The sequence below is a fragment of the Acomys russatus genome, chromosome 17 (assembly GCF_903995435.1).
Source record: "Acomys russatus chromosome 17, mAcoRus1.1, whole genome shotgun sequence".
NCBI lineage: Eukaryota > Metazoa > Chordata > Mammalia > Rodentia > Muridae > Acomys > Acomys russatus.
Genome location: NC_067153.1, coordinates 58397502 through 58412239, shown reverse-complemented (window position 1 = coordinate 58412239; position 14738 = coordinate 58397502). Strand labels below are relative to the sequence as shown.

General features: G+C 39.1%; 1 protein-coding gene across 1 annotated transcript in view; it reads right to left on the bottom strand.

Annotated features, from left to right (window-relative positions):
* Arid2 (AT-rich interaction domain 2) overlaps window positions 1-14738 on the bottom strand; it is a 130916-nt gene that overhangs the window by 47870 nt on the left and 68308 nt on the right. Inside the window, exons 6-11 of the mRNA XM_051160260.1 lie at window positions 14478-14545; window positions 2791-2857; window positions 2457-2707; window positions 2046-2142; window positions 1752-1961; window positions 363-530 (exon numbers count right to left, since the gene is read on the bottom strand). Coding sequence (XP_051016217.1) covers window positions 363-530; window positions 1752-1961; window positions 2046-2142; window positions 2457-2707; window positions 2791-2857; window positions 14478-14545 — 861 coding nt within the window. The remainder of the gene's footprint in view (window positions 1-362; window positions 531-1751; window positions 1962-2045; window positions 2143-2456; window positions 2708-2790; window positions 2858-14477; window positions 14546-14738) is intronic.

Genomic DNA, 14738 nt, shown 5'->3' with positions numbered 1-14738 from the left:
ATACATACACCTTGTTCCCTCAAGAGAACGAGAAGGTAACGCATGATTTACCTGCTCAGGTAGGTACAGATCCCGTGACTAAATCATACACAATAAGCACTAATTGTGTGTTCATTCTCATGTTTCCTTAATTGTTCTGAACCTGATTCCTGTCTTACCGAGTGTTCCCTCTGAGCTCACCTTGATCTTGCTGTATCTACAATGTAGGCTAGCTATGAAAACAGGAGTGATGTAAGTCTTCTTCGGCCATTTGCTTGGTAAAACATTACTTCTTTGTACTGCACATTTGGGTTTTTACCCTTAGCATTAAGTCCTATACACACCCACAAGCATACTGAAAAAGAACACGTGAAAGCACTAACCTGGGCCAGATGGTAGATGGGTCTGAGTTTGGACCTGCTCTATAGCTTGTGGCCTAATTTCAGATAAAACTGGATGACTGGAGCTCGGATGTTCGACAAGTTTCACAGCAGCTAATGCATCAGGGCCAAACATCTGAATGTCCATAGAAACCAGACACACTAGCATATCTAAAAGTAAAGAAGAGGGGTAGTTAGCAGCACTATAAAGCGGCGCCAGCCCGGCATCCCAGCACATCTGGCCAGTCCGTGAATCACAGTATATCAGAACTACCCCGGAACTACTAGAAGCAGAGAAGCAGCCAGATCTCTGAGGTAGAGACTAAATGTCTCTATGTTTAAATGCTTCCAAGATAATTCTGACATGTATTCAGATTTGGGGAACATCAATATGGAAAGTGGTCTTTTAATTTCCCAATAATAGAAACTTCAGGCTAAATCTTTGTTACTTTTGGCTGGAGTGTTTTTACCTAACAAAGGCATCATTCAGGGGCTGGAGAAATGGCTCAGAGATTAAGGGCACTGAGTACTCTTCCAGAGGTCCTGAGTTCAGTTCCCAGCAACCAATCACATGGTAGCTCACAGCCATCTATTATGTGATTTGATGGCTTCTTCTGACCTGCATGTGTACATGCAGGCAGCACACTGTATACATAATAATAAATAAATCTTTAAAAAAAAAAAAAGCATCTCTCTAGTTCCTGAAGAAAATGTAAACAAGGCATGCGTCAGTGAGAGTACCTAAACTGGTAAGACTCCATGGTGACATGATGGCTTCAGGCACCCTCACAGGAACAGTGTGCAGAGCCAAAGGAAGCACCTCAGCTTCAGTCACTTAAACCTTGACACTGACCATTTGAGAAGGAGAGCGTCAGGCCTAGTAGTGCTGCTCCTTAGATTTGAAATGTAACAAGAAATATGAGCAGAACGCGGACTGCTGACAGCTACAAACCACGTGCGTTACAGAGCAGAACACGGGCCGCTGACAGCTACAAACCACGTGCGTTACAGAGCAGAACACGGGCCGCTGACAGCTACAAACCACGTGCGTTACACAGCAGATCTCCTTATTGAGAAGGGTGGTGCACAGTTGCATGTCTCAGTGAGTAACAGCTCTCCAAAACTGCACAAGAAAGCCAAGTTCTCACACAGTACAGGATTAGTCTTCTCCATCAGGAAAACACTTGGGCCGAAGCTACAGCTCTGCTGGATTCCCAGGGCTATACCAAATGGGGTGGCTCGCATCTGTAATCCCTGCACTCAGGAGACGATGGGAGGGGAGACTATCATTGGCGATATAGCAAATTTGAGGCCAGCCTGGGCTACATAAGACCCTGTCTCAAAAAAATAAAATAGAAATTAAAAAAATTTTAAGTGTTGATTCTGTCTTACCTATGCTCTTTTCTACTTTTGCAATTTTTGTGCAGGCAATATCTCCCATCTCAGTGAGCATGTACAGCACCTCTAGTGTTGAGGTGACCAGCAGCACATCGGGCAGGGTGAGGTGACAAATTATCTCTCTATATGAATCTTGATCCACATATTCACAAATCAAAACACCATTATCCTCTGCTTTACAAAGATTTCCCAAAATTTCCATGCCTGCAAAAACATATACATTTTTTGTTTTTTGAAATAAATGACAAAGTTTGCTCATGTGAAATAATGAAAAATTTGTGTTCTCACCCCTCATCTTTAAAAATCTATCCCTTGACATTAGGCATTTTGTAACAGTATGAAACATCAGATGAGTAGTTTTGAAATCAACAGGGTCCAATAAAAGCTGGAAGAAAGAAAGAACACCATCACTGCGCTGTGGTTCTTCCCAAACTGTGCATTTCAAATTTAATAAAAGTGAGCCAGACAATGTTGTATATCTGGGGACAGTTACCACTAAATTTCAACTATTATTTCAAAGGTAGGTTGGTTTGGCTTTTTTCCCATAAAAATATGCTTCTACATCACCTTTAAGACACACACACACATACACACTTAAAATCTGGCAGATACAGGCAGATACAGGATGCAACACTTAAAACTTTTAAAGTAAATGTGGGTAAAAATGAAAGCCATGTTAAGAAAGTGCCACATGCTTACCTCAGCTGCAATATTTCCTAACGTGTCGAGGCCTAATTGCCTTAATGAAATGAAATGACTGTGTGCAGACAGTAAGAGGAAACGAAGACAGGTGCGGTTAGCTGCCAAGAGCTTCACGTTGCTCTCCTCAAAGGAAAGGTTCCGCAGAATCACGGCAATCTGCAGAACCCGCTGCCCTTCAATGTCGTTAATGCCCAGCTTTCGAGGGGGGTGAAATAAAGACTCCCAAATCCATTCTCCTGATGTATCTTCTGCAGCAGAGAAGAGAAACTGCCTTAAGTTGCTACTTCACTTACTCTAGAAGCAGGTAATAAGCTGACTCGTGCTGACTTACCATGAGCCTTGTTTCTGTCAGAAATGAGGTCACGCACTTCAGTGTCATCAACAATGTCTTTCCAAAACTGCAATGAGAAATAACTTAAATGCTGATGACTTAAAACAAATATTATATTACTTTGATAATTATACATTACATAAAGCTATAAATTTCTATACTGTTTTTCTCACTTCCTGTGGATACTGCTACAATCTACCAATTTAAAGCTCTGGCATAATTGCTTTCCTTTCACACAGCTTAACATAAACTTTTTATAGACCAGTGGTTCTTAATCTGGGTCCGCAGAACCTTGTATGGTACTGTGGGAATTTGGGTGGGGAAATGACATCTTTATATTCAGTAAATTAAGTGGGATGACGAGTTTCATTAGAGGTTTCTTCACTTGTAAGTATTACATAGCAAACCTTATGAGACTGGAAGCTCCTGTGATTTGTCACCCACAGGAAGCACACATGTTTTCAGATTATCTTACAACTATGGAACCTACGGCTTATGCAAATCAATACATGTAAACTATGGGAGGCACTGACTTCATCTATAAACTGTATATAATCACAGTCTCCCTCTTTACAGGCGTTCTGACACACAACAGTACATTGGTGGGGCAGATGTTTAAGTTGCTTTCCAGTATTTCCAAACTGTCTTTGAACCGTAAGTAGAAAGATATGAGTTAAAACCTACAAACTTTTAAGAAAAGTCTTTTTCAGGGTAAGATCTAACAATGCCTTTACAACACTGTAGCTTACAAAGCTCCAGTTCATCAACGCCCGTGACTGCAGCTTGAGTATAACAGTGGGCGAGGCCCATGGTTCGCGCTAATAAAATGAGAGGCACACATCAAGATAACTGAGTTCTAGGGACAAAGTTCCTGTGAGTTTGGGCTATTAGTAAAAACAAAGGTTCCCAGGCTGCACTGGGCCAAAGGGTCTACTGCACACAAAAAGGGTCTTATGGTAAGTTATTAAAGAAAGACAATGTTCAATAGCCAATGAAAACAGAGCCACAAGTACAGTAAATAATAAAGATACTGATGTGGAAGTCAAAATAATCATAGATAGTAGGTCCAAAGAGATAAAAGATTGAACATTTTGGCAAAGAAATGGAAACTAAAGGAAATTCTAGAACTAAAAAAAACAATCTCTGAGCTTAAAATTTCAAGGGATAGATTTAACAACTAACAACAACCAAAAACAAAAATAGTAAGTTTGAAGTATAAAGAAACAGAAAGGCACAGGAAACAAGACCCATTAAGAAACAGCACCTTGCCAGGCACAGTGGTACACGTCTTAATCCCAGCACTCAGGGAGGAAGAGGCAGGAGGATCTCTGTGCATTCTGTGAAGAATAAATTAAGATCCAACTACAAGTTATCAAAAAGAAACACTGAATTTGAGGAAGGAAAAACTGTGATATAATATCATCAACCATAAGAAAGCTGCCGTGGCTAACACAGAATCAGACAATGTCAAATTAAAGGCAAGAGAAATTAAAGGCAAGAGAAATTAGCAGAAGTGCTAGGAAATATTTTAGAATGAGACAAAGAACCCATCAGGAAAACACAGCGATTGCAAACATAGATGTGATTAATAAGAGAAGTTCAAATACATGAATCAAAACAGACAGAAATGAAAATAAATACAGACATTTATATCATAGTTGGCGATTTCATTCATTCATTTCTCATTGAATTTATTAATAGATGCCATGTTCAATATAGCAACATAAAAACTCTCAAGGCTCATAGGAACCACTAATGAACAAAGACCATATACTGGACCGTAAAGCAAATCTTTATGAATTTAAAAAGGCCTGAATCAGAAAAAACATACCCTCCAAAAACAATGGAACTTGACTAAAAATCAGTATTATTAATGATAACGAGAAAAGTTAGTAGGAAAATCTATTTTGTAGAAATTGCAAGTGTAATCTTCTATGTAACTTAGGAGTTAAAAAAGACCAGAAAACCAGAAAGTATCTTAAGCTAAATAATAATGAAAGTGATTTAAAAAAAAAAAAAAAAAAAAAAGAAGAGAGAGATGTGACTAAAGCAGCTTGTACGGTGAAGTGCAGAGTGTAGAAAGGTGTTGGATAATAGAAAGGCAAACTGACAACCTAAGAGAAAAAGTTAACATATATAGTGTGTGAATAACAATTGTACATAGAGACGGAATTGTTCTAGGATTCCTCATTTACCCGAGAAGTGGTAAAAACAACTTACTAAATGAGTTAATATGCAAATTGCTCTAGTATAAACAATGAGATAATAAAAAGGGCATACAACTTTAAATTATGAGTAAAAAATTTGGACAATTAACAGTATTTAAAAGCGGACATGGTGCTGTATGCCTGTAATCCTGTCACTAAGGAGGGGATTCCAACAGCACACTGGGGAGGCTGAGGCAGGAGTGTGGATTTGATGCTAGACTGGGTACAGTGTTTAAGAGCCTGCTACAACAGACACACACCATGATCCATACTCAGTCCTAGGGTGACCCAAACACAACCAAAACACACTATAAATTTTAAAAACCTATCAGGAATGTGGTTCACTTAGACGACAGCAACAACAACAACGTTATTTGGTTTCTAGAACCAAAAAAATCGTCTTCTAAATAAGCCAGAGCATCAAAATAGAAATGAGAAAGAATTGTAAGCTGAACTGTAATTAAAACAAGACATCACAAATATGTATCACAAAGGTAAAAATGTACACAGAGGGCATTTTGCTGCCATAAATGTATAATATATTCATTAGAAAACCAAACATTAAGCCTTAACTTGTTAAAAAGGTGCAACATACTAAAGTCTAGGAAAACAGCAGAAAGAAAAAGGTATGAACAGCGGATATTAATGAAAAGAAAAACAACAGTGCAGTTCATCAAATCTCCAATACATTTAATGTTGTCCTGTTTGCATGGGATTAGTAATTACATTGTACTCCCACTGTGACTATATGTATAAATGATTATTTTGTCTAACTTAAAATTTCAGCATCGACTTTCCTGAATTAAGAAAATTACCTAATTCTACAAGCAAAAGGTCTGACGTGTATGTGTGTGTGTGTGTGTGTGTGTGTGTGTGTGTGTGTGTGTGTGTGTTGGGGGGACACTATGAGATGGGATCTTTGTTTAGTTGTGAACAAGAATTAGGAGTGCAGCTCCATCACAGGGAGACATTTGTCCGGGTTTATAGCCCGTGCCCTGAGTTGTCCACTACCAGTTTCCTCTGCAGTGTCCCCGGGCTTGGTTTCTACGATCTGAGCCAATGGGCACTAAAACAGGAATACCAGAACAGCATTTGTTTTTAAATGTCTTGCCAATGTACTATGGTAGCACAAATACATGAAGTATAGAAACAAATAAAACAAGAGTGATAAAGCTGAGATAAAATATAAGGAACCAGCCCTGTGAGTCACTGAGTCAACATCAGGAGCTCAGGTTTTACTAGGGTTTCCAGGTGTGGGGGTTTGGGTAAGAAAGGTCCTGGTAGGCTCATATATCTAAATGCTTACATTACCAGGGAGTGGCACTATTTGAAAGGATTAGAAGGATTAGGAGGTGTGGTCCTATTGGAGGAAGTGTGCCACTGGGGTGAGTTTTGAAGTTATAAAGGCCCATGTCAAGCCCAGAGTTTCTCTCTTTGCCTACAGATGATTAGGATGTGTTTATATTTATAATACAGTTTTTGTTTCTCTTAGCTTATTTCTTAACCTGGCAATCACACAAATAATTGAGACTCCTATAACACAAGGCTTCACAACACAATCTTGAGCAGTTGAAGTCTGTTCTTAACCCTCTGTGCTATTTTGTCTTACTCCAGAAAACCTCCCAGCAATACTTGCACTCTGTAGCTTTCCTTGGCTGCAGCTCCTTCCTCTGATCTTCCTTGGACCTCCACCTGTGGCTCAATCCCCTGGCTGAATCCTCTACTTCTTCTCCTAACTTTTCTATCCATGGCTGGCAGGAAGTCCAGCCCTACTCTCTCCCTTGCTCATAGATTGGCTGTAAACTGCTTTATTGACATATCAGAGGGACATTTGGGGAGCAGGGTTTACACAACACTTAGACAGTAAATTCTCAGACATGGGAGAGGGGTGTACATAAATCAGCATTTAAACTATACAATAACTGTATGCCTACAAGGATGTCCTTCTCAGCTGCTGTTCCAGTGTCTGCCTGAATGCTGCCAAGCTCCTTGCCCATAAGCAAGCGCCCTATGCCTCTCCCGTTAAATGCTTTCTCTCATAATAGTTGCCTCAGTCATAGTGTTTCTTCACAGCAACAGAACAGTAACTAAGATGCCAGATGTATGTGTATTACATAAGCTACACCTAAAGTGTATAAATTTATGTAGAGATATTTTTCAAATATATGAAATAATAGCCGAGTGTGGTGGCGCACGCCTTTAATCCCAGCACTCAGGAGGTAGAGGCAGGTAGATCACTGTGATTTCAAGGCCAGCCTGGTCTACAAAGTGAGTCTAGGACAGCCAGGGCTACATAGAAAAAGCCTGTCTCGGAAAAAAAGAAAGAAAGAAAGAAAGAAAGAAAGAAAGAAAGAAAGAAAGAAAGAAAGATCTGCTCAAATTATTAAAAGCAGAAAATACAAAGAGAAACCTTAGTTGTACGAGAGAGACCTCAGAAATTAAAACATGGCTGCTAAAATAAAATTTTTAACAACTGAGCTAAGTGACATATTAGACACAATTAGAAAAAGATTTAAGCAGAAAATATAAAAAGGAACAAACAAAAACCAAAACAGAGATAGGATTCCTTAAAACCCGGAACCCAGGAGGCAGAGTCAGGTTGATTTCTATGAGTTTTGAGCCTGGTCTATAGAGGGAGCTCCAGGTCAGCCAGGGCTGTAGAACAGATCTAAAACCAACCAACAAAAAGACACCAAAACTTCAATTATGGGATTGCAGAAGTTTTCCTTTCACACGGCAGCAAAACAACATCATCACCTGTGTTATTACACAAGAAAGAAAGACAAACAAGAAAGAAAGCAAGAGAGCAACAATAAAGGACAGCTCTATACTGTAATATTGGTAAAATAAAGACAAAATGAATTCTTATTTGAATACAGTGTCTCCACCAACAGGCCAAGTTCAGGGTGGTTTGTTTGTTTGTTTGTTTGTTTGTTTGTTTGTTTTGAGGGGGCGGGTGTTCTGTATAGTCTTGGCTGTCCAGGTTGGCCTCAAAGTCACAGAGATCCGCCTGTCTCTGCCTCACAAGCGCTGGGATTAAAAGCATGGACCACCACCACCTTTGTCCAGGGTGTTCTTTATAACATGGAAAGTACATAGATTCAGAAGGAAAAGGAGAGATGCACATAAAAACAGGAGCCAACAAGCAGATGAAAAGCCTGCTTTCCAAGGCTTCAAATTACACTTAAAACATGAAATTAGAGCGCATATCTTTAGCAATAGGCCCTGGGTAATAAAAGACAAACGAGTGTTTTAGAAATATATTAGTAATATCTACTTTTTAAATTAATTCACATATATATCTTTTAGGTATATGAATGTTTTTATCTGCTTATATGTATGCGCAATATGTGTGTGCCTAGTGCACAAGGAATTAAAAAAGGGCTTCAGCTCTCCTGGAACTGGAGGTACAGGTGGTTGTGAGCCACCATGCGGGTGCTGGGACTCAAAACGAGATTTTCTGTAAGAGCAGTAAGCACTTTTAGCTTTGACACCAACTCTCCAGCTGAGAAATCCAGTGACACACCAACCTCTAACCAAACCAACCAACCAACTGGATATAAGTGTCCAGAAATAGGCCCTACATATACAATCATCAAACTCATGAAAAAGGTGAAATTGCAATTAAATAAGAAGTATAACAAATACAAGAAAATGAAAGGAGTCCTAATTTAGACACAAATGCTATACAAACTGTATATGTAAATGTGAAATAGTTTGACCTTTCACATTTACATATACAGTTTGCATAGCTATATATGCATATAGTATACATAGATATGTAAATATAATGTAATTGTGACCTAAAAGCAGGCAGAATTTTGTAAAAAGGACTCACACAAAGGCTAGCTTGGAGCAGGAAGTAGATGAGCTGGGCTACAGTCAGACCGAGCCACCATGTGCAGCTGATAGCAGTGGCTCACACACTGCCAGCCACTTGGGAGGCTGAGGTAGGAAGGCTGCTCCATGGCTGAGGCCAGCCTAGGACATACTACAGTAAGTTAAGAAAGCTTAGCTTAGAGTAGACCCCGCCTCAACCAACCTACCAACCAACCAGATAAAAGAACAGCAAACCTTTCCACCAAAGAACATCTTTAAAGAAAGAAAAGCAACAGAGAAGGTTATTTTTAAAACACATCTTAAAAAGAACTTTACCGGGAAACATATACAGACTTCTAAAAATCAGTAATGTTAATAATCTCAATGTAAAAACACACAAAATAAGGGCACTAACGCAAACAAGGTATCAAAATAGCCTAAGGTATTTTAATTTTCATCAGTCATTAGGGGGAAAATAGAAATGAAAACACAGAGTGACACCATATATTCAGAGAAATGGTTAAAATCAAAGAGACCAACAACTTGAAAGTGACAACAATGAGCGACTGAAACTCTAGTTTATTGCTGTTGAAAAATCATACAACCACCAGCCAGTGGCGGCGCAAGCCTTTACTCCCAGCACTCGGGAGGCAGAGGCAGGCAGATCGCTGAGTTCCAGGCCAGCCTGGACTACAGAGTGAGTTCTAGGACAGCCAGAGCTACACAGAGAAACCCTATCTCAAAAAACTGAGAGAGAGAGAGAGAGAGAGAGATTGGGGGGCGGGTGTGTGTGTGTGTGTGTTTGCGATGACATACAACCATGGTGATAATCTGTTTAACAGAATCTAATAACACTGAACACACGCACACACAGGGACAGAGAGCCCCCTTGTAATCTAGCGAATCTACTCACAGGCGTGTCAGCAATAAGCATGCATGCACACGTGCACCAGAACATAAGCAGAAAGTCCTTATGGATAGACTTTATTGCTTACAAACTTGTAATAACTCATTTATTACTATTTTTAAAACTTTGAAGTAGAAAAGACAAATTTCTATAGATTTGTGTAAGGATATAAAGCAGTGGAAATAAATTCTAATAAAGCAACAACATGAAGTTTTCTTCACAGGCATAATTTTGACAAAACAAGAAAGGACAGTTAAGAGACAAACGGAGCCGGGCGTGGTGGCGCACGCTTTTAATCCCAGCACTCAGGAGGCAGAGGCAGACGGACCACTGTGAGTTTGAGGCCAGCCTGGTCTACAAAGTGAATCCAAAGATAGCCAAGGCTGGATAGAGAAGCCCTGTCTCGAAGAAAGAGAGAGAGAGAAAGAAAGAAAGAAAGAAAGAAAGAAAGAAAGAAAAGAAAGAAAGAAAGAAAGAAAGACAAAAGAGACAAACAGAAAGGAGCACAGACAGCAGGCTTCAGAAGTTTGCCTATTTGGGTAACAACACGATGCCATTCCTGATTGAGCATTTGTTTTTGGTTTTAGTTTTGGTTTGGTTTGGTTTTTTGAGGCAGGGTTTCTCTGTGTAGCCTTGGCTGTCTTGGACTTACTTTGTAGACCAGGCTGGCCTCGAACTCACAGCGCCCCTTCCTCCCCAATGACTGAGCATTTATTAAGCTGTATCTTTATGCTCTTTTCTACATGTGAGGTAAAATTGAACTAAGAGCTTGGGAAAAGTTAGAACAGTAAAGAGAAGCCATTTATGTGAGTAGAATTTAACTTTAATGCACACAGCTACATGATGACTACATGTTTTAGAATGACCTTATTTAGAATGCAGTCAACTACACACGTTTAACACACGTATCTAAGCTGCTTCCCTGGCCGTGCCCGGGTGCTGCCCCATAGACACACCTTACACACCCAAGGCTAGACTGCCTCCTGCTTTAAAGCATTTGAATGTAGTATTATTTCTTCAGTCTGAAATCTTCCTATCCAAAATACTGTTTCCCTATTATCATTTAAAATTTCCCCAAATCACCAGCTATTGCCTCCTGAGAAGAGACTTTTATTGGGAACTGTCTAATGTGAGCACAAACTCAAATGCGTCTTAAAGCTGTACCGTATTAGCCTACTTACTTTCTTCACAACATTTGCCAAAACTGCAAATTACTTTAATTTTGTGTGTCTTCCTGCAATAGAATGGAAATTCAACAGGGTATTTCCCCAATATCTCAGCACACAGAATATGGTTAGTAAGTATATATCAAATAAAGTAATCAATGTGCAAAGTGACTAAAAAAAAACTAATGCTTTAAAATTGACAACTCTTCTTTGAAAGCAAAGGAAATTTAAAGCTAATACTTATATAGTTTTATTTAGGTATCGTATAAAGAAGGATGTGGGGTACCTGCCCTTACTTCTAGCACTCAGGAGGAAGAGGTGAGTGGATCTCTCTGAATTCAAGGCCAGCCTGGTCTCTAATTTTAGAGTCCCAGAATAGACAATGCAATATTGTGAGATCCTGCCTCAAAAAAATTATTTCATAATCCATTATACAAAACTTTATGTAGCATTAGGCCTAGCAATTTGAAGGCATGTATTTTATTTAATAATAATATTAACAAGATCCAATTGATGAGGTATATTTGTCTTCAAAATAACTGATATAGTCCCTGACTCAAAAAATATGTAACAATGGAAAATAGGAATAGTCTATTCTAGCGACAGTATGGATTACTTACATGAACATTATATATTTATGCATGCACATATATTTTACTGTGAACAATCAAGTGAGCTAACTCTTCAACTCTTCTGTTTTTGTTTTGTTTTTGTAAACAGAATCTCATGGCCCAGGTTGGCTTCCACCTCTTTATGTGGCCACGGGTGATCCTGAACTTCTGACCCTCCTGCCCAAACCTACTGAGTGCTAGAACCACAAGGGACGAGAGGGCTCCACTATGGCAGCTCTATGCAGGGCTAGGGATAGATCTTAGACCTTCCCATGCATGGTAGGCAAGCGCTCTCCCAACTGAGTTTTATTTCCAACCTTGTTGAGTAATTAAATACAAAACACAAATAAGTGGCCATTAAGTGTCTAAGGAGAAGAGATGCCTCTAAGTAAGCAGCAAGGTACACAGTGGGCGGCAAAGGCAGACTTTAAAAAAAGATCCTATTATCTATATTATGTACACTTATATGTATATATACACTTTTATGTATACTTATATGTCTGCTTGTATACCTGCAAGCCAGAAGAGGGCACCAGATACCAAAGACAGATGGTTATGAGACACCATGTGTCGCTGGGAATTGAACTCAGGACAGTGCTCTTAACCACTGAGCCATCTCTCTGGTCCCAAGACAGAACTTGTGTGTGTGTGTGTGTGTGTGTGTGTGTGTGTGTGTGTGTGTGTGTGTGTGTGTATTGAAATATAATGATAGTGTTTATTTATGGGTAGATATAATTAGTGATGGTTTTAATTTTGCCTTCTGCTATGTTTCTTAGCTTTTTCATAGTGTTCATTCACTACTTTAAAACTCAGAACTTCATTTCTGTTGAGTTACAAAAGCACCTTGCTCTCTTCCATTTTAACTCAACAATTATTAGCATATCAAGATATATCATGTACAGAACGCAGATGGATGGGTTGCATCAAATATCTTTCATAATAGAACTTTTTCATGAAATACTTTTGATTATGGGGACCTTATAAGTAGTTTAGTTACCTAAAACTGAAAACTGAATTTTGTCACAAGAGAAACCAGAGAAGCTTTTTGTTTATGATAAGATGTTATACTATCTATTTTAAAACTTTTAATGCTTAGTATATACTAAGCTACTTAGACACAAACCCGTTTCATGTCCCTTTAAGTAAAACAGCACTAGCCCCAACCACATTAGGTAACTACTTTAATCCTTAGATCAAGTCTATTTTAATCCAAATTTGCACAGGATTTCAGTATCAAAATCTAATTGGAACTAATATTTATTAATTAGTGATAATGAAACTATAAAGTATATATTGGTATGTTGACGGAATGCTCATTAAGATACAAAGTGCTTACACTCAAAAATTTTCATCTGAAGAAATAACAAAACCAAATTTAAAAGCTAGGTATGCATCAGAATTTTTAACGTGTATGTTTGCACATCTTTGCATGGGGAAAGGTGTACACACACTCATGTGGAGACCAGCACACAGCCTCAGGTGCCATCCTCAGGAAGCCGCTCACATGCCTCCTTCCAGTCCAAAGCTCCCCAATCAGGCTAGGTCAGCTAGCTTGTGAGCCTCGGGGTCCTCCATTCTTGTCCTCCTCAGCACATGGATTCCCACAGTGCACCACTACCCCTGGCACTCTGACACGGGTCTGGAGATTAAATTCAAGTGTTCTCAGAAACAGTTACTGACTGGACCAAACTCCTCCCCAACCCCATGCATTAGTTTAAAAATAAAATGTATAATCATTTAATGTCTAAGGTCCATATTCTATAACTTAATGAGATGACAGATTATATACTCTTATGATAAATAAAATGATATGCTATTATTTGTGGGTGTTTTCCTTCCCAAACTATGTCTCACCAGGGAGTACAGGCTAGCCCGGAACTTGCTCTCTGTAACCTTGGCTAATGAACAAGCTCACGTCAACCTCATGCTTGTTTCCAGAAAACTTGAATTACAGGTGTGTGCTGTTATACCTAGTGGTAGCGACAACGCCGCTGCTGCTGCTCCCTACCCCCACCGCCCTTACTGTGAGACAATCTCACTACCTATGGAGCCCTGGCTGGAACTTACTACATAGACCAGGCTGGCCTCAAATTCAACGAGCTCCTCTTGCCTCTGCCTATCTTCATGAGTGCTTGGGTTAAGCATGTAAACCACCATGCCTGGCCACACCTACCTTTTCAGTTTTTATTTGAAATCCAAAAAGCCTAAGATGAATATAAAAAACAATTTGTCCAGATCTTTTTGTGGTTCCTAATCTGAAATTCACAACTAGACCCTTTTCCAAAATCATTCACAGATGTTTCCCCATAAACTGCGCCTACTCATTGTTCAGAGTCACGGCTTGTTGAGGTTTAATTCTTTTTTTTTTTTTTTTTTAATTTTATTTATTTATTATGTATATAGTGCTCTGCCTGCATGTACACCTACACCTGCAGGCCAGAAGAGGAATCAGATCACATTACAGATGGTTGTGACCCACCATGTGGTTGCTGGGAATTGAACTCAGGACCTCTGGGAGAGAGCAGGCAGTGCTCTTAACCTCTGAGCCATTTTTCTAGCCCTCTTTTTGAATTCTATAGGTTGTTTTGTTTATTTGTTTTGGTTTTCCAAGACAGGGTTTCTCTGTGTATCCTTGACTGTCCTAGACGTACTTTGTAGACCAGGCTGACCTCAAACTCAGTGCTTATCAAAATAAAATTTCCTGAAACTCACCCTTGGAGTTTAAAGCTTTAAATATTTTTTTCCTATTATTACATATTCACTACCTTAACATAAACTAGAGAACACAGGAATTTCTGTTTATTAGAGACCTTAAGCGATTTTCCATTCAACCACAACCTCTAACTAGGCAGGGAATCAATTCTGCCAAAGATAAAGGTGGTAATGTGCAACATGCACACAGAGCCAGCAGCCACCTAACTCCAAATTAGCCTAGCTGCATGTACTCCATGGGTCAGCATTTTAGCTTGTGAGTTACCTTAACAAAGTCTCTATCAGTCTTCTCTCTCCATTCTTCTCCAAAGACAGTAGAGAATGATCCCAAAGCTAAAATAACAAACAGTATAAATGCAATTAATGAATCCTTAATTCTTAATATTACATAGCTTTGAACAATAATAAAACTAATTTCAATATATCATGTTTGCTAAAAGTGTTTCCTAATAAATCACAGTACCAGATGCTACTGAACTATAGTAAATAATATTAAAAGTAAAACTTTAATAATAGTAATAGTAGT